At 41.3% G+C, this 27,088-nt stretch overlaps 2 protein-coding genes across 2 annotated transcripts in view; both read right to left on the reverse strand.

Annotated features, from left to right (window-relative positions):
• Nucleotides 1-27,088, reverse strand: part of NEMP2 (nuclear envelope integral membrane protein 2) — a 369,626-nt gene that overhangs the window by 186,767 nt on the left and 155,771 nt on the right. The window lies entirely within an intron of this gene.
• LOC123838352 (ras-related protein Rab-3B-like) lies at nucleotides 7,730-8,781 on the reverse strand. The gene has a single exon (XM_045867376.1). The coding sequence runs from the start codon at nucleotides 8,754-8,756 to the stop codon at nucleotides 8,097-8,099; it is 660 nt and encodes a 219-aa protein (XP_045723332.1). The 5' UTR covers nucleotides 8,757-8,781; the 3' UTR covers nucleotides 7,730-8,096.

The following is a 27,088-nucleotide window of genomic DNA, read 5'->3' on the forward strand; positions in this document are numbered from 1 at the left end:
GCATGGGCCTTGATGGCTTAAGATAAATTCAAAATCAAATATATGAGTATTGTACTTTATTTCTTAAATGGAAGGTCTTTTTTTAAGATAGAGAAATCATGTTTTGTTAAAACGTTTTTTTGAAACTCAAGGGTTTTCTAAATACAACAAAAATGATCATCACTGACATTTTTAAGGCACATCTAAGGACATAAGAACAAATTAAGGTACGATTCCTGAACTCCAAACATTCATGAGCTAAACAACATTATTCTGAACAAATGCAAAGAGTAAGAACCACAAACTGCCCACCACCCAGATCCATTCTCTGTCTTCACTCAAGAGCATGAATACCAAAAAACAGATATCACTGCGGGCCATTGTGGGAGCTGCCTTCCACAGGGAGCTCTGTTTGACGTGTTGAGTTTGAAGGCCTCAGTTGGTCTTAGTAGAGCTATTTAGGATTTACTTGGAAACAAAAGTCTAGACATTGAAAAGTCTGGAGCTCAGGTCAAGTGCTCCAGAACTCAGTGCACCTAGAATCCTTAAGCTCCTCATCCCAGCTCCTGTCAATAGTCTGCATCTCAAAAGACTAAAGTAGGATCCTATAAAATCTCATTGGGAACACCAAACTTTACAGCAGAACAGATTTGTGTAAAAGACATTTGTTTTATTTTTCTATGTGTTTCAGTAAAATTACCTTTTAATAGTAAAATACTGATGATTCTCAACCCATGATGCCAGGCCACCATCACAATCATTTGGCTATTTATAATAATCTTGTGTTTGTTTTAAAACACTACTTTTATTTTATCACTGCTTATGTACAGTTTTTAAGCCTTCAGAAACAGCAAAAATCAAGAATGAAGAGAATGTTTAGAAGAAGACAGTAACAATTCACCAATGAATATATCTTTAAAGATTTGAAATACGTTTCAACCTCTAGAATGTACTTGTTTTCCTCATGCTAAAGGCGGCTTTGAGGTAAGGTTAGAACACTCTAGTAGCTGAAGTTCATACTCTCCCTGATCTCACAGAAATGATGAGCTCTGATGACTTTAATTCCATGACAGGCAACTTGATATATCTGCTCTTTGCTTCTGCCACCAAAGGGAGTGGATGCGTGCATAGCAGAGCTAACAAGGTGTATGTGCCCCACCACATCCTGGCAGTTTGGGAAGACAGGCCTGCCCCAACTCAAAGAACATGAGAATCAAGAGTAAAGACCTATAAAAATTCAAATTTTAGTAGTCTACAAAGTCATTAACTTTTATAAAAAAACCCTCTGAGTTAAGGAAATTAGCCTCATTCTTTGAAATTTGCTGTCTTTAACTTAACAAGAGTAGCTTTTAAAATTCACTTGATTCTCTCAAAACCTCTCACAAGATGTCCATTTTATGTTTGTTTGACTGCAGGTGGGGCACCAGAATTCTAATAAGGTAAATGCTACCATATGGGTGGTGATACACACAGATGGAAGAGTCTAAGGAACCTTTCCTATTGAAAGAGTATAGAATGTTGAGAGCACATGTCCTATTCTCAAAATGAACCCAGGTCTCCCTGTTAAGTGACTTGTTAACAGTCTCACAGCCTCTAAGTGACAGAGCTGGGACAAGACCCTCCCTGGTCTAGCGCTCTTTCTCCTGCACCACTTTGCTTCTCCACTAGGGAAGACTTGTGTTACTTCCCCAAACAAAAAGCTTCTTACTTCTTATTAGTGGTTAGAGACAATTCAAAAAACATTAACTTGAGTCCTGGTGCATCTACCATTTTTTTGACCGCCACCAACACATCACTTTATATCTCAGGTCTAAAGCTACATTTCCCTCATCCAGAGCGGTACACTTTGGCAGTTCAAAGCCAAGTGCTACAGTTCAAAGGACTGGGCGTCAAAAAGCCTCCATTTTATAACTGGTTTTATCTTCAGGTGATGAGACGTTTAAGCGAGTCATTAAAACTTTTTGACCTTCAGTCTTCTCATTTGTAAAATGTAAATCATAAGAGATATTCTCCAAATTCCAAGGTTGTTGTGGGATTATGGCATATAAAAAAACACAAAGGTGCTCTAAAATTGTCAGTCTTATTTACGAGGAACAGATACTGCCTTACCTGATTCCATGAGTATCTCAAGAATCTATGATGCTATCTTACAATGTTTGTTATTGCTAATAGTTACTGAGGAAAGAAATTCTTGGAATCTGCAACTTTTCTTTCCATTAAAGGACATGCTTTACTTGTTACAATCCTACTTAAAAAAAGGGCTTTAAAAAAATTAATAAAGGGGCTTTTTTATTTGAGCATTTAGGAGGTGCTGTCTGCAGCAAAAGAATATTGACTAAGGTTCAGGACATCAGGATTCCAGTCCTGGGCTCTGCCATTGTCTTTATATGTGGCTTCCTGGGTCACATCTTTGCGATGCTGTCATTCCTCATCTGTAAAAAAAAGGTTGGACTTTCACAGGTTTCTAGTAACATGTGCCCTTTGATAATCTGATGAAGTCTATTGATCCCCTCCTCATAATATATACAGACCTTTTGCATACATTTCAGTGGACTCATAGCCTCACCCAATATATAATGGACTCCAGGTTAAGAAGCCCTAACCTCCTTGATGTCTTCTAGATTTAATCATCTAGAAGGCTACAACCAAGCTGTCCGCATCTATTTTGGACAAGGATGGCATTTCATTTCCAGGTAGCTTTTTTATTCATTAGAGTTCAACCTGAATCCTACAAATGGTAGGAGATTTCTGGTACTAGGTCACCCGACAAATAGTTGAAATTTGTGAGGAAAAGGATCCAATGGCCTCAATATTATTTAAAATGAGAACTCAATCTATCATCTCATATCTTTTGGCTCTCACATCTAGGCCTACAATGAAAATAAAATGGCACTTGGTAAAACAAGTTCTTAAATCTCTCTTCATATTGAAAAGCAAATTGAAGAAATTGAAATACATCTCTGCTTGAAAAAATACATGGGAAGGGAAAAAACAAACTTGGATTATCTTCTTTTTATTTGCTATTCCCTGTTTTGAGAATCAGGTGAATGGGTGGCAGGCTACATACTCTATCTTACACGATGACTGGCTCCTACAGTGAGCTCTTTATTGAGCTCATTCAAATCAGTTTAAGCACACAGAAAGTTTTTTTGGAAGGATACAAGGATATCTCAAGGAACCCAGGACAGGAGGTCAGTGCAGCTTCGGGAAGAACTGAAGCCCAAGAAGCTGGGGATTTTGAAGCGAAAGTTATTCTCTCCTCCTGTATCACTGAAGCTGAAGGCTTCCCACTCTGCCCTTCCCTCTGCATGTCTGTCAGACCAGCAGCGGCTGCTTCAGGCTGCTCATGGCTGCCTGGCTCAGCCTGACAATGACTTTCTGTCCAGACTTCAACCAGGACGGATGAGAGTCTGGAAAGCCCAATTCCAAATTCCCTACTGAGAGAATGTAATCGCTCCAGCTTAAGGCAGGGACACCTTCCAGTGAGCTGTGAGAAGTTGGGTCACATCACTGTTTGCTTAGAAGGAGCCATGGGACCAAAATTCCCAAGAAGGGGGCGTGCACAATTTCCCTAAAAGGAAAGGGTCAGACAGTGAGAACACAATACAGGAAGGAAACAACTTGCATCCCTAGGATACGGCAGACCTCAAAGCAAGGCAAGGTAGTCAACAACATCAGAGCATCCTGTAGTGACTGAGGATGGAACACTGCCTCTTGCTCCCAAGGTCCACTCTCTTCTTGCTAATCCTCAATGCTCAGAGGAAGCCCTTAGCAGGAGAAGACATCCGAGGCCAGCAACTACCAGTTGGCATACGGGAGCTAGTATATTATCTTGTCCACATCTCTTTCCAGATGCATACCAACACATAAGATTGTATGTTGCAACCACATTCTGATATCCTTATCAAGAAAATATTAACTACAGAGTTGCAATAAATAATACAGATTTTCATAATTAAAAGTTTTGGGCCATTTAACCACCTATTACTGTCTATAGTGTTTTTTTTTTTCAAGACAGGAAAATGTAGATTAGCTTTGAAACTATAAAACTGTATTCATTAGCACCATTTTGGTTGCTAAATATATAAGCTCACTTGAGCTAGCTGAAGAAAAATTAGAAATTTATTTTAGAAATACAGTGATGTTTAAGGATATGAGGATAAGAGGGTTCTAGCTGGGCAGAAACTGGGAAGCTAAAAAGTGTCGGGAACCCCCATCATCCTCTCCTCACTATCTTTCAGTATTGTCCCTGACAACTGGCTTTTACCTGCTTCTAATTCACAAGGTGGAATAGGACTGCCAAAAATAGTGAGTTTACCTACTTAGTGAGGTGATGTCTTGAAATATGAATCTGTGAGTTTGTTTCTGTTTTGTATTTCCTTCTGCTCCCCCAGAGCCATCCACATTGATTAAAGGAGAATTAGGGAGGTTCCAGCCAATATGCAAATATAAAGAAACAGTCAGTGCTTTTTTTTTTTTTCTTATTTAAAAAAGAGGTTCTTTTGTAAGAGTCTATCAGAAACAATAGTTCTGGAAGCCAAGCTTTTTTTTTTTTAAGAGCCGTTTAAGGTTCACAGCCAAATCAAAGGGAACTTACAGAGATTTCCCATATATTCCCTGCCCTCACACATGCATAGAAGCCAAAGCTTTTGATCTGAATGAGGTGAGTTTTTGTTGAGGGGAGAAAAGCATTGTGAGAATTGGAAGGAAAGGCCTTTAAGGAAATAGGGCATAGAATTTATGTTCTAATAATAATACATAGGAAAGAGACTGGAAGAAAACTATGACTGTAATTACCCCCTTCCCAGGAAGAAAGGAGGTGAGATCAGTGGAGCCAGGGAGAAGGGAGCAGGACCTTGGGGGAGCCATGTGGATGGAGGCAGAGTTGGTCTAGAGAGGCCATGAGTACCTTACACCAGGGTTGGGAGCCACCTGGGGGAACCCAGCTGGCCTGCAGGTCATGGGTCACTACTGGAGTAAGCCCCCACTCGCCATGGTCCTTTGTGCCAAGGAGCCACAATTAGTTGGGCTTAGTTGCTGTGCTACCTTTAGAGGCCCTTCCGCTGATGGCAGTGAGCACATCACCTCACCTCGGCCCATCCAGCAGAAGGGGTCCTCCTGGACTCAGGAATTTGAGGACATCCATCTGATCTCTCCACATTCATAATTGGCCTTTCCAACAGAGCAGGACATCCCTAAGCTTTCCACCACAGAAGGTGGGCCCTGACCTCAGGGGCAGGTAGTGGTAGTGGGCAAAGGATGCCACTGGCCCAGTACTTGGCTATTACTGGATGGATAGTGGAGAACTTGACCTTGTCAAGCTTCCAGCTCCTCACTGCACAGAGGACCTCAAATCAGGCGCTCAAATCTCCTCTAAATCCCTTGGCCTGATTTGAGGTCCTCTGTGCAGTGAGGAGCTGGAGGCTGGAGCTGAGTGAGTTAGTCAAGAAGAATTTGTGAGATTTGGAGTATGGCCAGAGCTGCTTCAGGATCCCAGTTGACAAGTGTGGTTGGAGCATGGCCAAGACACCCTAGAGACCGGCAGCTGTGGGAGCAGACCCTACACCCTGGACAAAGACTCTGGAGATCTCATAGGCTGGTGGCTATACAGTGAGCTTTCTCCCTACAGCCTTCTGAGGAGCAGATGTCATGAAGCTGAAGCTGAAGAGGAGAAGAAGAAAGCAAGCCCGGGGTGCATGTCAAGCCGGGTGCTGGCATGGTTTGGGAATACCACTTACTTGGGACTCACTTTGCTGGAGAGCCCATGTGCAGCCCTGACTCAAAAGTTCATTTCCAGATGTTACAGGGTGAATTCTATCCCCCTAAAAATTCATAGGTTGAAGTTTTAACTCCCCGGTACTTCAGAATGTAACCATATTTGGAGACAGGGTCTTTAAAGAGCTAATTAAATTGAAATGGGGTGATGAGTGGGCCCTAATCTAATACGATTGCTGCCCTTATAGAAAGAGGAAATTGAGGCACAGACACACACAGAGGGCAGGAGACAGAGAAGGTGGCCAACTACAAGGTGATGGGGAGAGAGGCCGGAACAGATCCTTCCTTCACAGCCCTCAGAGGGAACCAGCTCTGCTGACACCTTGATCTTGGACTTTTAGCCTCTAGAATTGTAAGAAAATTAATTTCTGTTGGCTAAGCCACTGGGTTTGTGGTACTTTGTTACAGCAGCCCTAGAAAACTAACATTGTTTTCCAGAGGAAATTTCTTGATTTCTGAATTTTACAAACTTCCTAATAAAACAGACTAAAAGACTCATTGAATTATAACTATCTGTTTTTCTAGGAACAGGGAGGAGACATTAATAGTATCCATGTAAACTAAACATGTCACTACAGAACAAAAAAAAAGCTCAACTTTTCAGCCCAACTAGTGACTGATGACATCACAAATAGTGAAACGGCCAGTTTCAAATAATTTCATAGCAATGTTCTCTGAAAGAAACCAACGAACTGTTTAATTATTGAGTCCTACAGGATTTCCCACAAAAGGAATTCTTTTAAACTCAGACCTGGTTTAAAAGGTAACTAGCCTGTTGATTGTCCTGGGACTCTAGTCTATAGGAATTCACATAGACACACTGGAACAAATTGGGAATATGGTGATGATTAATTGCTTAACAGGTTAAATGTAAGTTGTTCTGCTCCTTTGGTGTTCTTGAGTAGAAATATCAAACAATCTCTAGTGAGTATCTTGCAACATACAAATGCCTATTGTATACTGCAATTTTAAGCTGGATACCAAACATGAGATCAGCGGATGGTTTCCTGAAGTCTCAACCGGCTAAAATTATGTCACCAGGGGTGCTTGGGTGGTGCAGTCGGTTAAGCGTCCAACTCTTGGTTTTGGTTCAGGTCGTGATCTCAAGGTGGTGGGATCGGGCCCTGTGTGGGGTTCTGGGCTCAGCATGGAGTCTGGTTAAGACTCTCTCTCCTTTGCCCTTCCCCCTGTGCGCATTCTCTCTCCTCTCTCTCTCTTACATTGATAAATTAATCTTTAAAAAATAAATAAAATAAAATTATGACACCAAATATGGCAAGGCATGATGCTGTCTACTGGAAACAAGTGATTTGTTTTATTACCTACATTTTGAGCACTTAATAGGAAGTTTCCTACTTCAAAAAACTGCAAAATAAAACTGGAAGAAGAGAAAGACAGAGGGACAGAGAGAGAACTATAGTATAGATACGTTGGATCTTTTGGCCAAATTATTTTAGTCTTGACTTTGGGCTATAGGACTAAATCCCTGAAGAAGGTGTCTTTCTCTTGTTTCTTTTAAGTTTTTTGCACAGAATACATTTCATTTTCTGATTGTGATTTGAAAAAATTAAATAGAACAGTTTTGGCTGTCTGCTGGGTCAGATAATTACTTTAAGATTCTATAACTGAAAGCTAATTGAAACTGGAACAGTATTCTTTTCCAAATGAAGCAAATTCCAATGGGTTCAGCAAAATAAAGTTGGACTGATATTAGTGACAGCAGTGATGGAAAAACTGAAAGGTGAAAATGTGCTACATTCAGGTTATGTAATAAATAAATTCTTTTGAACATAAGGAAGTATACAGCTTTTGTTAATAAAATATCAGTTTATCCCCAACCCTATTAAACACATATGGAACAATATTTAAAGAATATTGGCTTGAATTTGTGATATCTTTGTTAGGTTATGCTTATATTATCTTCCCTATATATTGAGAAGATATATGAGTATATTTTTTGCCTTCTTTCCCTATGTAAATGATTTATTTCAGCAAAGATTCCACTTATGGTACCCTAAATCTCTACTCATCTACCCTGAGCCTCCAGCTATGAAAGTCCAAAGGGAAATTTCATATCAGAATCCCTATTATTCATCACCAGAGAATGATGAGGCCCCTCCTATCTTTTTTTTTCCTGACACATACTAGACATTTATTGAATGAGTAAATATGAATGAATAAATTTGAGTTTTGCCTACTTCATATAAGGGATGAAGGCCTTCAAAAACATCACTTAACAGTATTCGTATCTCATGGGCCTGTCTATTGCATGCAATCCCAGGCACAGGCTGATCTTCCAGTCGTGGCAGGTAATCAGGGATAATTTAGTAGAGATGCAGAATCTAACACGAGCAGTTCCGCTGCAGCAGTGGTGGGGTGTCCGAGAGACGGGTGTTCTTGGAGGTGCCCAACATGGAGGGGTCCGTGTCCAGCGAATCAGACATCTTGTCACTAATGGCATCTACCAGCCGCTCGAAGGCCTGCCTCACACTGATGTTCTCCTTGGCGCTGGCTTTAAAGAAGTCAAACCCAAGCTGCTCTGCAAGGAGCCAGCCCTTCTCGGTGGAAACAACCCTCTCTTCCTCCATGTCACACTTGTGCCCAACCAGGATAACCTGTGCATTGTCCCAGGAGTAGGTCTTGATCTGAGTAGCCCAATCTTGGACAGCATTGAAGGAATCCTCACTGGTAATGTCATACATCAGAATGAAGTCCATGGCCCCACGGTAATAGGCTGTGGTGATGGTCCGGTACCATTCTTGTCCAGCTGTGTCCCAGATCTGCAGCTCCACTCGTTTTTCATGGCTGTAGACTGTATTCACCTTGAAGTCAATGCCCACAGTGCTGACGAAGGCTGGGGTAAAGGTGTCATCAGCATAGCGGAAGAGGAAGGAAGTTTTGCCAATGCTGCTGTTGCCGATGATGAGCAGTTTGAACATGCAGTCAAAATTCTGGTCGGAAGCATCTTTGACTCCAGCTTTACTATCAGTCACTGAAGCCATCTGCTCCAAATGTTGTCTCAGGATTGGGGTGGAACCCAGTTCCTCCCATTCATTCCTTCTGCAAATACTTACTGAGCACGTTGCTCTGGGTCAAGCCCAGTGCTGGGTATAGGGACTACAAATATGAGTCAGAAATGGTGTATGACCTCTGAGTGGCCACAGATTAGAGTGAAAAAGCATGTAAACACAGGGTAACAAGTCAGTAGACAAGTCATAAGACGGAGGGAAGCCTTGGCCCAGGAAGCCCACAAGAAACATCTGATATCTAACCCAATTTGAAGGCATGATGGTCAAGAGAGTCTACCATAGGAGGCAGCTCCCGAGCTGAATTTTGAAAGGAAAAAGCCAAAACAGTAAACACATGAATACTCCAGGAAAGGCTCAGCACAGGGCTATCATTCCTGTTTCAAAAATGTTCATGGCTCCCCATGGCTCTAAAGATCAAGCCCAAGCTGTTTAACTTGACAAAGAACCAACTAACCGAAGAATAAACTCTCTAAACTTTATCCTCCCCTAAGCCTTCTCCCTACCAACCTGTGCCACTTTTATACCAAATTACACTTTAAATATGCCATGTTATTTCTTGCTTTGTCCCTTTAGACATGTATTCTTTCTGTTCACAACACTCTTCTAATAAACTCCTCTTCATCCTTATAGACCCAAATGCAGTCTCACCTTCCCCGTGCCTGGCAGAGGTACACATGCCCTCCTGCTTCTACGCCCCCCGAGCACACTAACAGCGCTGGTCTCATTTCACAACTGTTTACTCTTCCAGCTCCTCCATCAGACCAAGCATCTTGGACCTAATGTACTTCATTTCTGCATCTCTAGCCTCTAGCGCAAGTCCTAGTACATAATCAGCACTCAGTAAATGTGTGCTGGATTAATAAAAGTTACATCATCCCTCTGGGACTCAATGTCATTATCTGGAAAATGGAAAGGACAATTTCTGCCCTGCTTTTCTTACAGGGCTGTTATAGGACTCAAATGAGATAAAAATAAGTAAGACCTTAGTAAACTGGTAAGTCCCACACAGCTGTGAACATAAGTCATTATTGTTCCAAATCTCTTAAAGCCTTGATCCTTTATTTATTTGCTCACTCATCCATTCAGCAAGTATTTACTTATGTGCCAGGCCTTCCCTGAGATCCCAGCTCTCTCAAACCTGCCACCTTTCCTAGAACACTTTGGATCTGAACACCATAATCTAGCACTTGGTCCCAAGTCCTATTTGAGTAGCAGGTGCCCTACTTCTCCACCTGCAATCTCTCCTTATGCTCAGCACTGGGTTCTTGGACAGGTGTGTAAGTGATCAGAAAAGGGTGGGAGGACAGCCCTCACATGAGATAATGTCCAGGGTGTCACTCTTTTTAGAAATTCCTGTTTTAGAAGGAAATAGCCAACAAAACCAAAAGACAACAGACAGAATGGGAGCAGATATTTGCAAATGACATATCAGATAAAGAGCTAGTATCCAAAAATCTATAAAGAACTTATCAAACTCAACACCCAAAGAACAAATAATCCGATCAAGAAATGGGCAGAAGATATGAACAGACATTTCTCCAAAGAAGACATACAAATGGCCAACAGACACATGAAAAAAATGCTCAACATCACTCATCACAATGAGATACCACCTCGCATCAGTCAGAATGGCTAAAATTAACAAGTCAGGAAATGACAGATGTTGGCGAGGATGCAGAGAAAGGGGAACCCTCTTACACTGTTGGTGGGAATGCAAGCTGGTACAGTCACTCTGGAAAACATTATGGAGGTTCCTCAAAAAGTTGAAAATAGAGCCATTCTACGACCCAGCAATTGCACTACTGGGTATTTACCCCAAAGATACAAATGTAGTGATCTGAAGGGGCACCTGCACCCCAATGTTTATAGCAGTAATGTCCACAATAGCCAAACTATGGAAAAAGCCCAGATGTCCATCAACATGGATGGATAAAGAAGATGTGGTATATATACATAGTGGAATACTACTCAGCCATCAAAAAATGAAATCTTGCCATTTGCAATGATGAGGATGGAAATAGAGGGTGTTATACTAAGCAAAATAAGCCAATCAGAGAAGATAATTATCATATGATCTCGCTGATATGTGGAATTTAAGAAACAAAATAGAGGACCATAGGGGAAGAGAGGAAAAAAATAAAACAAGACGAAATCAGAGAGGGAGACAAACCAGACTCTTAAGCATAGGAAACAAACTGAAGGCTGCTGGAGGGGAAAAGGGTGGGGGGATGGGGTAACTGAATGAAGGACACTAAGGAGGGCACGTGATGTAAGGAGCACTGGGTATTACATGCAACTGATTAATCACTGACCTCTACCTCTGAACCTGATAATACATTATATGCTAATTAATTGAATTTAAATTTAAAAAATTTTAATAAATAAAAGAAATTCCTTTTTTTAAATCATTTTTTTTTAAAGATTTTATTTATTTATTTGAGAGAGCGAGAATGAGAGACAGAGAGCATGAGAGGGAGGAGGGTCAGAGGGAGAAGCAGACTCCCTGCCAAGCAGGGAGCCTGATGCGGGACTCGATCCTGGGACTCCAGGATCATGACCTGAGCCGAAGGCAGTCGCTTAACCAACTGAGCCACCCAGGCGCCCAAAGAAATTCCTTTTTTTGTTCCCCAAAGGAAAAGAAAGAGATTTTGACTGGTGGATTTAGCTCTATACACCTCTCAGGTGAGGGCTGTAAGGACAAGGAACTGACAAATGTAGAGAAGTTTAAAGCTCTCTTGAAGAAAGGTCAAATATGTAGGATTATTAACAGCCCTTTAATGATGTAGAAAAGATGTTAGGGTTTGAAGCCGATGGCCAAGAAAGAATTTTTGAGACGTCTTTGGTGCAAAAAGGTGATTTTATTAAAGCACGGGGACAGGACCCATGGGCAGAAAGAGTTGCTGTTCCCTCCTATCTGTTTTTAGGATGTTTTCTACTAACATATGGATACAGTCTGGGAATCCAGTGTGACCATCTCTACACCTCATCATGTTCTTTGTTTCTGTAGACAGTAGGTCTCCTCATTACTGCCGTTAACCAGGTATGACCAGTTCTAGTAATCCGCTTGAGGTCAGAGTACCCTCCAGCTCTGTCTCTGCCTGATCCCTTGGCTTGCCATTCCCTATTTGATGAAATAAATAGAGCCTCCATGAAATGGTTTGTTGTTGTTATTGTTTTTCTCCATGGGAGTGTCAAATCCCAGGATAGCAGGGCAGTGTGAGAGAAACCCTGGTTGTGTTTCTATCCAAGGTATTTCCTTGTCCCATCTTAGGAAAGCCCCTTCCCAACTTGGGCTTTAAAGGAAAGATGTCTTCTGTAGATACATCCTCCTGTCCTTTCCCCACCTCCATCTTCCCCTACTCCTCATTAAGGGGCTCATCCTCTCTCTTGGGAAATCTCTTCCATAGGAGGAAGAGGCTTTGACAAGGTGTTCTTCGGGGCACTGATGCTGGTTCAGTCAGCTCTGGAGGGGAGGGACAGACTCTAGGCCCCTGAATGAGGGTGAAACTGGATGTTCTAATCCCAGTTTCATCTCCCCACCATGAGAACTGCAATCGGTTTCCCTTGCTGGTAACCTGGAAGTAATCACACCTCACCAATGTAAGCATTACTTTTTGTGCAAGACAACACAATCTAAACTCACATCGAAGAAAGGATATTTCTCCTATTAGCATGGCTTTTTTCTTACTCTTTTCAGAAAAATGGAACCCACTGTTTTTGAGGGCAAGAAACACTTGTTTCTTTACTGGGCCCAACTTGAAGATTTAAGTCACCAAACCAGCTGTCCAAGAAGGCGGCTCAGGCTTCACTCAGATTCTTTGGATTCCAAATTTCCCATTGATAGGACTGTGACAATGAGGGGGATATTCTAGTGCATTCCATCTCTCTCTATTGTGCTCATATAGCAATTATATAACTTCTCCTTTACAACTTATGTGAGGAGGTACATAGGGACTTTGTGGGATATGCATAGATAAATGAGACAATCTGAATTCTAGGAGTGTAGAAATGGACAAGTTGATATAGCAACTAGTCATGATATAAAAAAAATGAAATAACTAATAAGTTGCAAATGAGGACGGAGGGGAGTTGATTTTAACTGGGGAGGGTTGATTTTGATCAGAAAAGATTTTTTGGAAGTGGTATCATTTAATATCCTTCAATAGGAGTAGGGTTTTGATAGGTGAACAATGGCATTAAGGTCAGATGAAATAACATACAAAGGCCTAGAGTATTAAAGAATATGGTACTGTTGCGGGGAACAGTATAAATAAGGCAACAAAAATGCATTTTCAGTTTTGAGAAAAAGAATCTTCTCATCTGGGGCGCCTGGGTGGCTCAGTCATTAAGCGTCTGCCTTCGGCTCGGGTCATGATCGCAGAGTCCTGGGATCGAGCCCTGCATCGGGCTCCCTGCTCGGTGGGGAGCCTGCTTCTCCCTCTCCCACTCCCCCTGCTTGTGTTCCCTCTCTCACTGTGTCTCTCTCTGTCAAATAAATATATAAAATCTTAAAAAAAAATCTTAAAAAAAAAAAAAAAGAATCTTCTCATCTAATTTTTGGTTGAGAAATGTAACTCTATGTTACCGAGAAGGCTGGATTGGAAAGACACATATCAAATACTTGTTAGGGCTGGTGAGCTCAGCTTGGACATATCATGCTTCCTTAAGGTCATCTATAGCTAGCAGAAATCCAGTCCTGTCATTTCTATGCCTTAGAGGATCTTCTCTGTTGTTTGAGGCCTTGTATCTCCCCATCGGTGCTATTAACCAATTTTGAATTCTCCTAGTAGTACATAGAGAGGGTCAAAGTCTCTCTTTGTATTGTATTACACTAGAAATACCCTTGAAAGTACATAGTAGAAACATAGGTAACTTTACAGTTAGAAAAGAAAAACCATTAAAGCAAGTAATGTGCTAATATCACTTTAATATTTACCTTATTATTCATGATGGTTATTATATATGTTTGAAGATCCATAAAATTGATTTTCTATACACTGGGGAATAAATGGGCTATTTAAAACCAGAAGCTCACAAACAAATCCCCTGAGGTGCATGAGAGCACATTTCCCTCCTGATAATCACCCACAATTAGAACAGATTCTTGCAGATACATAAATTAAAGCAATAAAATGAGATAACTATAAATAGCACTGCTTATTCACACTGAAAGAATCGAGCTGTAAACTACAAATCCTTGCTCAAAATAACTTTGTTCTATAGTTGCAAACACTGATAAGAATAGGCTATGGAATCTCCAGATGGGAAGAAATCCTAGTCTTTTCTTCCAAACTAGGTTGGATCAAACCTCCCAAAGGCATAAGAATCTGTCTTGCTCTGATCAGCCATATCAGTGAGCATCCACAAATGAGGCTGAAAAATAATTGAGAGTGCTAACGGGTGTTTCTTACTTACTGGTCACACCTATACAGTATTCCTCTCTGAAGAGGTGAGAACTGGGCAGAGGCCAGCAGATGTCACACGCTGTGCCAGTGCTCAGGGACAGAGGATCTCTTCTTACCCCCGGTTGGCTTGGTTGAGAACTCTGTCCTGAAGAGGCTTCTGAGATACTAAATCTGAAATCAGGATACCAGTCTGGAGGTCTGTGGGGAGACCAAGAGCCAAGATATGGAACCAAAATAGGACAAAGATTCAAAATCAGGGATTCTAAAGGGGTTGGGGTAGATGGGCTGGGTCCCTTTAAAAGATCTGGAATGAGGTGGACCACACTTCCATTCCTGGGTATTAAGTAGAGATACTATTTCCTCAGAGCAAGTTTTCTTAACATGAACTGCTTGAAAGACAATTGACTAATTAAAGAACATGTTTTGCATAACACAAATTTCCTACAATTATAATCAAGAACTAGCACCAAAATAAGAAAAATGAAAATGCTATGGCTCACACAGGCTAGGAATACATTGCTGCTTTGTGTGCTGGCTGCTCATTTAACTCTGCTTTCTTTTGTTATACTAATTCTGTGTTTTGTTTGTAATAACAATGAAAGTAATAATAATTATGTATAAAAAACTCTAGATCCTAACCCTCTCCCATGCAAATAGTTATGTTTATAACAAATTTTTTGATAACGTGAGCTTTCCACAAGAGTACAATTTATGCACTATGTATGGCAGAATAGATATTTCATTTACATTTCTTTGCTTTAAATTTAATATTATTCATTTCAAAAATACAGAAAATGGCAAGAAGTATATTTGGAAAGACACACCCTCAAGGACTTTACAATCCAGTGTAGATAAGACCTGCTCATTTCTCCAGCTATTCAATCAGCCATGCTTTCCTCAAAACAAAACAAAACAAAACAAAACAAAAAACCCACAAAAAACTCTTTTAAATTATGTTTTTAGAACTATCAAGTCTTAGAGATGAAAACAAAGTCAGAATCTATCATCTGGTTCCAACTATCTTCTCAGGTGTGAAATATGAGAAATCATGAGTAAAGGAAGTGCTGAGGCCACAGAGAGGGTGGGCAGGTACTGCCAATACTGGGCAAGATTTGGGCCAGGAAGATCCCGCTTGGCAGTTCAGAGGTGGAGTCAGGATGGGGGAAGAGACTCCTTGCTTGCTTTATCTAGTGCTATGGAGAAGCCAATCTTTACTGCACTGAAGATTTAATCGTACTGAAGTTAGAATTCTCAGAAAAAATATATTTGCCAACTTCATGAGTAAATGCCATTTCTTTCTTTTCTTTTCTTTTTTTTAAATGCCATTTCTTTTATGATGTGTTTTTGCAATGCAAATTATTGTATGTTCTTTTGAGAAATGTGTCACTAAAATTCTGATGGCTTCAATATTTGATGAGGCAGCACAGTGTACAGCCCTGCATGGTACATACTAAAAGGGATTTAGATCAGTAAACTGTGCTAGAAAATTAAAAGAACATTAGATTTTGAGCTCAGAATTTCAACTGTAATGAACTATATTCAGGCATTTTTTTCTGTGAGGCGGTTTGTGCTTTTTATATATTTCTTTTCAATGAGTGCAACAGGCTTGCAAGATAGAGATTACTGTAGAGATGAAGACAGGAAAGTCCACAGTGGGTGTAACCTGCCTGGGTAAAACACAGCAGGTATCAGCCAGGTAAGGATTTAAACAGGGTCTGATCTACTGCAAAGTCAGGAAAAAAATTATGGGAGAAATAGTTGTTTCTTCAACTTTTATACTCATTTTAAGAGAAAATCTTTTTATTTACTTATTTTTTAAGCTCTTCAGCAGAGTCTTCAGGATCCTCGTAATGAAACTCCGGTAAACTAACCTAATCATTTCTTATAAATTGAAACTCAATATTCCTGTTGTCTAAATATCACCTGGGGAGTATCTTTTATAAAACCCTACAAAAATAGAACATCTACAAAAAAAGAAATTTAATCTGTCTTCTTTTAAAAGATAACACTAATTTTATTAATTTAATCTTCTGACATTTCAAAACATGAATCATATTTATCATAAAATAATATACTCACATTATATTTTAAAAATATAGCAATTAGAGATGAAAGAAACCAATTCTAACTCCGTTAGACTAAAAAGGCAAATGCTTGCATGCTGTTGTGATTTGTACATTTCATAGTTTTTTTTCTTATGCATATTTTTAATATATTATGAATTCAGACTGTCCCCTTTTCATCTGTTAACCTTAACATATAAGAACTGGTAATTTAATCTTGACTCTTTGGTTAACGCAAATAAGACTAGAAAGAGTGGGTAGAAAGAAAAAGAACAAAAAGAATGGATAAAAGCTTCCTTCAGCCCTTAATATGTTAAATTCTAATTTTTTCTGAAGGCCTCATCCCATCCCCAATATGTAAGTGGGTATAAATACCTTAGTTATAAGCTCAGGCAGCTACAACAAAATACCATAGACCGAATGGCTTAAACAGGAGACATTTATTTCTCAGAGTTCTGGAGATGGGAAGTCTAAGATCAAGGTTTTGGCAGATTATTCTGTGTCCAGTGAGGACCTGCTTTCCGGTTGCAGACCATGACCTCTCACTGTGTGCTTGCATGGCTTTTCCTTGGTGCATGCACATGGGGAGAGAGAGAGCTCTCTGTCTTCCTCTTCTTATAAAGGGCACTGATCTCATCATGGGGTCCTACCTACATGACCTCATCTAAACCTAATTAACTTTTAAAGGCCTCATCTCCAAATATTGTCACTTGGGAGGTAGGGCTTCGACATATGAATTGTGGGAGGACAAGAATATTCAGCCCAAAATAACAAGAAAACTATAGTTTAAAACAGAGTAAAGGCCATGATTATGTTGTAAGCAGAGTCCAAAAAGTTCAACCAAGGAAAATGGGGCCAGTGTTATTGTGAGGGGAGTGAACGACCTGGGTGATGGGAAACTGTCACTAGTTACATCACATCTGAACTTGAGCTATCACGGGGCATGTTATCTCTCTGGTTTTGAAGGACCTCTTATACAATCCTATTGTATAACAATAGGTTCTGAGCTAATAAAGATGATGCCCCTCGTCTTCCCTTGCTGGATATTATTTCAGTCACTTTAAACTGTGTGTTTAAGGCTGATAGGTTCCATTTTCAACGCCAGTTCTAATTAGTTAGTGATGGCCACCTGAGCACTGCATTGAAGAGAATGCAGAGGCCATGCCTTGGCTGAGAGGAATCTACAGCCTGATTGATTAGTACTGTCCAGAATGACTGTGGGAAGGAAGGATGTAGGTGTGCATAATGTAATTTGGCCTTCCGGGGTTTTAGGCATGTTAGTGTTACTACTAATGAGGCCATTCAGGGAGATCCTTCCAGAGAGGCTGAGGCAGAGAGGGAAAGTTGCCCGAAAGGATTGCCAAAGAGAATCAGAGAGAGGAACCAAAGCTGGTGACCTGAGTCAGGAAGAACTTGATTATTCCATGGATTCAGAGTAAGCCAATCACTAATGCCCTATAAATATGAAGAACTAGGCTCTCTATCCAGTTAGAAATTAGGGGGCAGTTCAAGAGGGGGCTGAAACAGGAAATGCCTGATTTGTAAGAGCAAACAAGCTTGCAGAATAGATACCCACCATTAGTGCCACACAGCTGGGGGTGGGATGAGGCTGAGAAGTTGAACTTCACCTAAAGCAGTAGTTCTCAATGCTGACTGCATCTCAGATTTACCTAGGGACTTTTACAACTATACCTCTGCCTGTGATCCACCTTAGAGAAGATAAGTAAGGGGGGTGAGCCCAGGTATTTTAGCTTAAGAGCTTCCTAGAATATTGTGGGCCACTGGCCTAAAGGAAGAAGAACGAGTATACTGGTATTCCCAATTAATGAGACGGATCTGAAAGCCTATTGTGGAAGAGAAGGATCAAGAATGGATCATGGTGAAAGAATTTGAGAAGGCCTCCATCCTTACTACCAACTAGTAGCTCACTGAACTCCATCTTGAGCTATATCTGGAAGTTTTGAGGCCTAAAGGGAAGACTTCATTCAGTACCTTCTCTACCAAGTCTGGAACTGAAAGGAGAGGGTGAGCAGAAAGTAGGATCTGGAAGTAGGATAGGAAAAAGCCAAAGAGAAACATGGAGAAACAACAAGGAAGCCAAAAGTTCTCCCAGTCTTTAAATATGTTTGTAAAATACTACTCAGGGTCTGGATGCATGAGAAAATCAGGTGAAGGAGATGGAGACACTTAGCTTAGAGGAAAGAAGCAACAGGGACTGTAACTGTCTTTAAATGTTTAAATGAAAAGTCATAACTGCCTGATCTTCTGATAAAGCCAGCCATGTGCCAAATTCTAGAGTAAGCAAAATCCGAAACTCTTGGCATAAAGAGAGGGTTAGACTTTGTTAGTGTGGCTCTAAAAGCAGAATTAGGATTGAGGGGTTTAAAGTTCCAAGGATGCAGAATTCAGTTCAACCACAAGAACTTTCTATATGAGGTACATTGTATAAAGGTAAAAGGGCTTTAATCTGATGCAATGAGTCTAAGTCCTGGATCTACCACTATTAACTGTGCAATCCTGAGAAATGTACTTAAGCTCTCTGAGTTACTATTTCCTCACCAATAAAATACAGGCAATAATACAGTTTTGAGGCTCATATATGATCATATATATAAAGGCCCAAATATAATATCTAGTTTTGAGCAGGTAAAATGTTTCAGATGTTTTTCCTGCTCTCTCCTCACTTACCAATTGAGGGTCTGCTCGTACCATATATAGGCTGGTCCAGCTCTGTGCAATTTGGTAAATGGAAAAGAGAATTGGAAGGAGAGGCAGAGCAGAGAGAAGGGGTAGAGTGCAGAATCTTCCATGACCAACATTTAGCATTTGGTAATGGATATGTGGTTTTACCCTGGATCAAAGGGATGCCATGGAAGGCAGCCAGGTATCTCACTAACATCCCACCCAAGAGAGGTGGCTGCCAGGAAAGTCGACCCTGGCCACAAGAAACAGTGGGGTGAATCACCAAGAATAGGAGCAGATGGTAGAAATGGGTGAAGTGGGAGCCCTCCTATTGGGCCTTTGGAAAATTCACATAAGCACCAATGAGGGAACCAGATTTGGATGTCTGCCACAGAAAGGGAGCCAACAGCTGGCACTTCCACAGAGGCCTTCAACACCCCAGGCAGGTGAGAAACATTTGTCTGTCCCTCCTGTCCCTCTTCCCTGTCTCCACACAGAGAGGAGGAGGTGGGCCACAGAGGGGTGTGGCCCAGGGGTAGGTAAGCCCCTCCGTGGTAGGGGAGCTGGCCAGGGCTGGGAGAGGGAACGTGGTCATTGTATTGAAGCAAGATTGAAGATTTAAATTGGACTAAACTGGATTGGGCTTTTTATCCCTGAAAGCGAGGAGAACTCTAGAGGTCTGCCAGAGATACTGTCAGGGGGCACAACAGGGAGATTGTGAACAGTGCAGAGTTGAAGGCAGTGATTGTAGAAAAACAAAATCATTTCATATTTCACCTTCTTATGAACTAGGATTGTCTGATAAACCAGATGCAGTAGCTAATATTTTCATTAACAACAAAGTGGCAAGAGGAAAGACTAAATGATAGAGCTTTGGGGAAATGCCCTGGTGATGAGTCACTCACTGTGTGATGATGCGGGTGGGTTTCCCCTGAAGGGACTGGAACTGCTCGCCCACCAGTGGTCCTCAGCAGAGGTCAGCGGTGGGGCAAGAAATCAGAACTCTGGGACCTGGAGCCCAACTGCCTGGATCTCCCAGGAAGGGCACCTTCTGAGGCCCTGGGGAGCTCCCCAGGCACGTGGGCTGCTAGGAATGACATGCTTCCTCATGGAAGGGATGGAACATTGACTTATTCTCTGTTTTCCCTTTCCCATTCATTGTCCCTGACTTTCATTAAGCTTTGATCAACTTCTTGCATGTTTTGGCTTTTGATGTCCTGAGGAGAATGAAGGGAAAAGCTTCTCAACCACGCTTGGGGCAAAGTAGCACAGACGAGGATTGTGACTCCTGCCCTGAGGCCACGGTGGTGGTGGCAGCCTTGGGCACTAGCTGCCAAGAGCTTTGCCCCAAAAGTAACCATCACACAGCAGCCAATTACGTCGGAGGTAGTGGCCAAAATAGGGGTACTTGAGGGAGATGGGTTGCTGATACACATGACAGGGGACCCGGAGAGGTTCTCAAGATTCTTAAGCACAGCAGGAGACACTGAGGGTGGGGGACTAATTTATGTCAATGAAACTAGTGTGAGTTAAACCATATCATTTGAGTTACACTATAATTGGAGTTATCCAACAATGGAATGAGCTCCTTGCTACTACAAGTGTTTGAAAGATAAATATCTTCCTTTTAGGGAATCCTCTGAGGGTGTTCCTGTGACATTTATTTATTCAACATGTATTTATTTTGCATTTACCGTATATCAAGCATTGTGCTAAGCTTACCCACGGTCTCTAGTAGTAACTGTGGAAACTGAGGAAACTGAAGCTTAAAAGTTACATAAGTTGTTTAAGATCGTAACAGCTAATGAGCAGTAGAGATAGGGTGTGACAACAGGTTGTTGAGCTCTAACCATAATCTTGCACTCGCTCCAAAGGTGAGTATGCTAGAGTACACCGTCTAGTGAGGGAGGCTGAAACAATGACAGACTGATTCACTGATGCAGTTATGCACAAATTATTATGGGGCAAGGAGAAGAGGGAATGGAGGGGATGGTCAGGAGTGGCTTCTTAGAGGATGTGTCTCCAAGACTGTGTCTTAAATGATGTGTAGGAGTTAGAAGAGGAAGGGAGCACCATGTGAGAGGGTGAGAGGAAGCTGACATTCCAGACAGAGGAGCCAAGTGAAATGATTCTCACACAAGGCTAGTTCAATAAATATTGGTTGAGTAGCTGAATAACAGTATGGACAAGTCAAGACACAACATAGCTTTGAAGGGACAGGGGTGGGGGCATTCCAAGCACGTCAGCAAGAAATGCAAAGGGCAAGGTGGGTAATGTCAGTGAGGCTGCAGATATCCCGGAAGGCCATGAGCTAGATTGGGGAAAAAAAAAAAAAAAAGCAGCTATGGGGCCAGCAGATATGTCTGGAGGTTGCTTTCCAAGAGTAGATTTTGGAATCTAAGATTTTTGAGGTGGAGCACTTTCAGATGATGAGAAGATGCATGGGGTCACTGTAGCAGGGTTGTCTGAAATAAACAGGTGGTAAAGGCCATTGGAGTTTGAAGAATGTTCCAACATTTCACAGCTAGGGGGATTCCTTACAACATTAGGAATCAATAATTCTATTAATTACCTGGCTTTTCTTGAAATGAATGAGCTTGTAAAATGTTTTACTATCAAATTGTCAACATAGGTTTAAGGATAGAACACACAGTTTAGCTAGAGGGCTGTGAAAGTCTTAGCCACTAAAGGCATCTTTGGTGTTTATAGAAATCTTGAGGAGCTTCCTCCAGTCCCATACATCCTCTTCTTAGACACATTCCTGGTGTGTGAGGCACAGGTGACAACTATCAGTATAAAAAGTCGCATCTGAACACGGTTACACAAACAGAGCACCTCCGAGCACTTTAGTATGTTTTTACCTCTGAACAACTGACCTTGCGGAAGTCATGATTTCTTGTCACATGAACCCCTATCACACCCTGCTATTCTTCTGTTCAGAAAAGCAACACAGATCCCAACCATGTCTAAGAAGCTGGAATAAACGGGTTCACTGCCAACTATAATTATTAAAGCTTGACTTTTCACTTCTTCCCAATAAGAAGAAAGCATAGAAACACAAACACATCATTTGAGTCAAACTGAGAAGACTAATTTTGATCATCAGAAGGGGCAATGCGGCAGAAATGGGAGATCGTCTTTGACAACTAAATTAAACACTGACTTTGTCAACGGCTACCTGTTTCTTCATAGCTGCAAGGCTTCTGGGGAAAAGATTGTTCTGGGCTCAGAATCCTCATAAGTTTCTCTATCTTCTGGGTGAAACTCAAAAAGATGGTTCCTATGGGACATAATCCCTACTCAATCTCAGTCTTGGAGACAGGATTGTGTGTGTATTGTGTGTGCGTCTCACTGCCACACTCTTCCCCTGCCGCTCACTGCGAAAGATCACATTGATCTCAATTCTATCATTTGAGAAAAACATTCCCAACCTTAAAAAAAAAATGGCCTCAAATTTCAACTTTTGAATTTTTATGGTTGACTTACAAAGGGCTAAAGACTGAGGGGGAGCATGGGAGGTTTGGAATGGAAATACTGACTGCGTTCTGACCTTACTGATGCTGACAAGCGTCTACTCCATTTAAATCTCACAGATGCAAACACGAGTTTCTTGTGGGGTTATTGGTGAGAGAGACAGCACACGAACTGATTTCACTGGAAATTCCCGGGTGAAAAGACCCTTGCTAATATTCTGAAAAGTGGGTCTCCAGGCTCTGATACTCTCACTGACCATCAAAGTAATGCATCCCTGACCAGTGTAACTTGTGAGAACAGAGAGAAACAAATCTCCTTTAACCACGTGACCACCAAGGAGGAAGAAGCCCCTGCTAGTATATAGGAGCTTCTCAGTGGGTACCCAGTGTATAAGTCCAGGAAACAGCAAAGGCCTCTACAAATGGCCTGGTGTTCCCAAGTGTCTTCTGCCTTTAAAGAACATTTCTTGGAAACTTGGATTGAAAAGCTTCCATTATTTTTCTCTTTCAGGAAATGATTCACGGTATTTCCAAAACCAACAGAATCTCTCTCACACAGCAGAATATTTGAATTCCCAAAGCAGGAATTGCTCTTTGCAGACCTCCACAGACTCCTTATTCATTACGTTCATGCCTGTTGGTCTCTTATGCACTATTGATTCTGGCTCTTCAGAGCCAAATAAAATGAAGACTATATCTTTTAAAGGTTCATTTTTTTAATTAAAAAAAAAAAAAAATCTCCAGTCTCCCTGCAGCACATTCAGGTTCTGGTTCTGTTTTCTAGGAGAGGGATTTTATGATGCAGAGGAGACATATGTGGGGTAGTGGAAAGAACACCAGAGATCAGACTCATCAGATCTCGGGCCTGCATCTGTTACTTACTGGCAGTGGAACTCTAGGTTCATCCTGTAACCCCTAAGCCTCAATTTCCTCAATTATAAGAATTGTCACGTTGCCTGCTGAAGTTTACATAAGATCAGAAGACTTAATATTTGTAAAAGAGATGTGAAAACCAAGATATCAAGCAAAATGATGTTTGAATATTAATTTGAGTACTTGGAAACTGGACACCTTCTCAATTAAGGGCTAGGATGCTACCTCTGTCTGCCCATGGAGCAGATTCCCGGGTCCTGGGCAAAGCATTCCAATGAAGAATTCCTCTAAGTAGTTGGTGGTGTTGGTAATCGTATTTAGGCAGATGTTAGTGCAAAGAGAAAAGTCGGGCTGTACTGAGGGCCCTCAGGTGCCAAGATGCTTTAGAAATAGTCTGTCCTATGTGTCCTATATACTCTTATAACTTTCATATATACCTATACATCCTTATTGCTTGAATTTAGATGCCCTGAACTTGAATTTCTATTAGAATTCCCAGCATCTTCAAAGTGGTTGGATCAAATTAACAAAGGAGCAATGGTGTCATTTATGCAACCAACTCAATTCATCATGCCTTCTGAGATGCTGGGGTGTGCCAACCACAGGAAAAACACTCGTTGAACCAGCTTTCTGGGGGTTGCCTACAGAGGGCTCAATTCCTTCCCTGCCTAGGAATTGCTCTCAGCTGAAAGGGGCTCACAATGCCTAGTCAATGTGGGAGTAGGGAGGTCTGGCCCCCTGGGTTCCATTTAGGACATGTCTGAAGGACCATCCAGTTGCAGAGCTCTCTGTGGGATTGACTGAGGCCTTTGCCACAACTGCTTCATGGTTCAACTTGCCCCTCTGCCCAGTCCTGCTCCGTTTCCTTCCGTATAGGTCATGTCCTGCCTATGCAGAAAAGAGTTAACTTAGGCTCCCGAGACTGTTATCCTCTGAAACACCTTTCAGAGGTATAACTTGGGCCCTTGGCTGGCCTGGGAACTTGGGTTTCAGTAGGGTTTATGCCATTCCCAGAACTGATAAGAGCAGCTCGCTGTGCCTAAATTGTTGTAGAAACAACGTGATGTATGCTAAATACCTCTTTTCCTTCTGGGAGTCTGGATTTCGGTATGTGCGAGGCCAAAGATACCTATGTGACCAGCGTCCAATAAAAAACCTGGGCACTGAATCTCTAATGAGCTTCCCTAGTGGACACTATTTTGCATGTGCTGCCACACAAGTTCTGTGTGACTCCATGGGGAGAGAGGCAGAAGCTTGTGCTTGGTTTCCTCAGGACTTCATCCCATGCACCTTTTCCCCCTTGCTGGTTTTTCTTTATATCCTTTTGCTGTAATAACTTATATCTGCAAGTATGGCTATGTGCCAAGTCCTGTTAGTCCTCCTAGTGAATCACCAAACTCCTAAAAAACTTTCTGCATGCAAATCTTCATTATCTCAGAAAACTTGGCCTAAGTGACCCACTTCTTCATGGCTCCCCAAGACCTATTTTTCCCTGCAGCTTTATTTCAGTTAATTGTACCACTGTTCTTCCAGTCTTTTAATCTTATAATCTCAGAATCAAAATTCTCCTATCCAACTACCTGATAGCCCTTCCAAATATATCTCTATTATCCAAAGATATCTCTATATCTTATTATCCAAAGATATCTCTGTATCATATTTAGGGGATATATTTAGGTATATTTAGGTGCCTAAATATGTCCTCTACATTTTCACTGCCATCATGGTCATAATTTAGGCCATGATACTTTCCATCTAGATAATCACATCAGTCCCCTAATTGTTCTCTTCCCAATCACACTGATACACAAGTTAATCTTTCTAATGTAAATCTTGGAATAAGTGAGTTTTTAACTTTTTTTTCTTTTAAGATTTTATTTATTTATTTGAGAGAGAGAGAGGGAGAGTGCAGGAGCTGGGGAGGGCAGAGGGAGAAGGAGACTCCCCACTGAGCAGGGAGGATCCAGGACCACAGGATCATGACCCGAGCGGAAGGCAGATGCTTTACCGACTGAGCCATCCAGGCGCCACTGTTTTTGGTTTTTTAAAAAGGTTTATTTATTTATTTATTTTAGAGAGAGAGTGTGTGTATGTGCATGAGCAGGGGGACGGGCAGAGGGAGAGAGAGAGGGGGGAAGCAGACTCCCCACTGAACACAGAGTGGGATGCTGCTCAATTGATGTCAGGACCCTGAGCTGAAACGGAGAATCCGACACCACTGACTGAGCCACCCAGGCGCCCCATTGAAGCCAAACTAAAACAAAATAACTTCAGTTTTTTCTCATTGATTTCAGAACAATGTTAAACTTCTTAGCAAGGCATTAAAGCCCCTGAGAAACTGGCCTCAGTCACTAAGCCAGTCTTATTCTTTCCCTCTCATGGGGCTAAACCTCTCACTGTTTACTAAACAATCTTTGTATTTTTGTCTCCTTTTTCCTTTGTTTATGCTATTCATTCCCTCTCAAAAGGGCCCTTACCCATCTTCTCTTATCAAGATTTTAAATGCCAAACTTCTTTTGAGAAGCTTCCTCCGTAGAACCTTGCCAGTCTGCCTTAAGGCAGAATTCAAGTCTCATCCTCAGCTCTTTGACAGCAAAAATAGATTACTGTGTCCCTACCCCTTTGGATGCGAGTCTCTGAAAATAATAACAAGGCTTCCTCTCCTTTCTCCTTTGAGCTTAATCAATAGATTTGGCTAAACAAGAGCAAGAGAAAATTATTGAGCAAGAGTTCTTAATCCTTACGGCAGATAGAGAATCATTCATAATTTATAAACTGTATGCTCTGGGCCAGTGGTCTTCAAATGTTCTGGTTTATGTACCCCCAAACAAATGTGAACACGTATCTTCAATTTCATATGTACTTGTGTATATGTTATATTGTACCAACATTTTCCATACACCATAGAACAGACATAAATAGTGATGTTCAAACGATGAGATGAAAAGTAGGTGTAGAAAGTTCTAATATTTCCAAGCCATGCCCCAGTGACTCCCTGTACATTGAGGTGTGTGCACTCTTTTTTGGAGAACCCTGCTTCCCACTACCAGGACTATGTGCTTAGTTTCCCCTTTGTGACCTCTGCCTTGAATCAAAATATTTTTTTTTTCAGTTGTGTTACAAGCAAAGCTAGGAAATATAATTTCTCTGTGGCTCGGGTGCAAAACGTTTATCTTTCTCAAGGGAAAGATGAATTTCACCAGCAGTGAAGGTCCTGGTGGTTTAGCTGCCCTTTGTAGCCAGAGATTATCCAAAGGACATCTTAGTATTATTTTTATTAAAGAAGACAGCTATTCAGACAGTCCCTGAAGACTTTTGGTGTTGTTGTTGGGTGGTTGTGTGTTCAAACCACACCTCTGATATGCTGTATGATAAGAAAGACTTTTTAAAGTCTGGGTTGGGCTGCAGGCAGGTTGAGGCAAAATGTTTTTCTCTTAGTAATGGCAGATCCAGTTTGATAATGTACAACTTTAAGTTGAGGCAGTGACCTTAAAAATGTGAAGCTCTCAGCTCACTTTGCTGTCACAACAGACTTTTGAGCAATCCAAGCAGAAAAAAAATGCAAGTGCAAGAAATATGTAAAGGGGGGGTGTGGCATAAAAATAACCATAGAAAATTTTTGGAAAATGTGGTCAAATGCATATTAGCATCAAGCATAAACTTGAGAATATGACACAGAAGGAAGTTCAAAAAACAAGTATGTTACAAAAGAACATTTACACAACTTTGGATTAAATATCTTTGAACTTGAATTAATAAGGAAAGAGAACCCAAAAAGACAGAAACTTGCTGTTGTATGATAAATCTTT

Source organism: Mirounga angustirostris, unplaced genomic scaffold (assembly GCF_029215605.1).
Source record: "Mirounga angustirostris isolate CCGP_5_RB_7025 unplaced genomic scaffold, mMirAng1.0.hap1 SCAF_3, whole genome shotgun sequence".
In the NCBI taxonomy this organism is placed as follows: Eukaryota; Metazoa; Chordata; class Mammalia; order Carnivora; family Phocidae; genus Mirounga; species Mirounga angustirostris.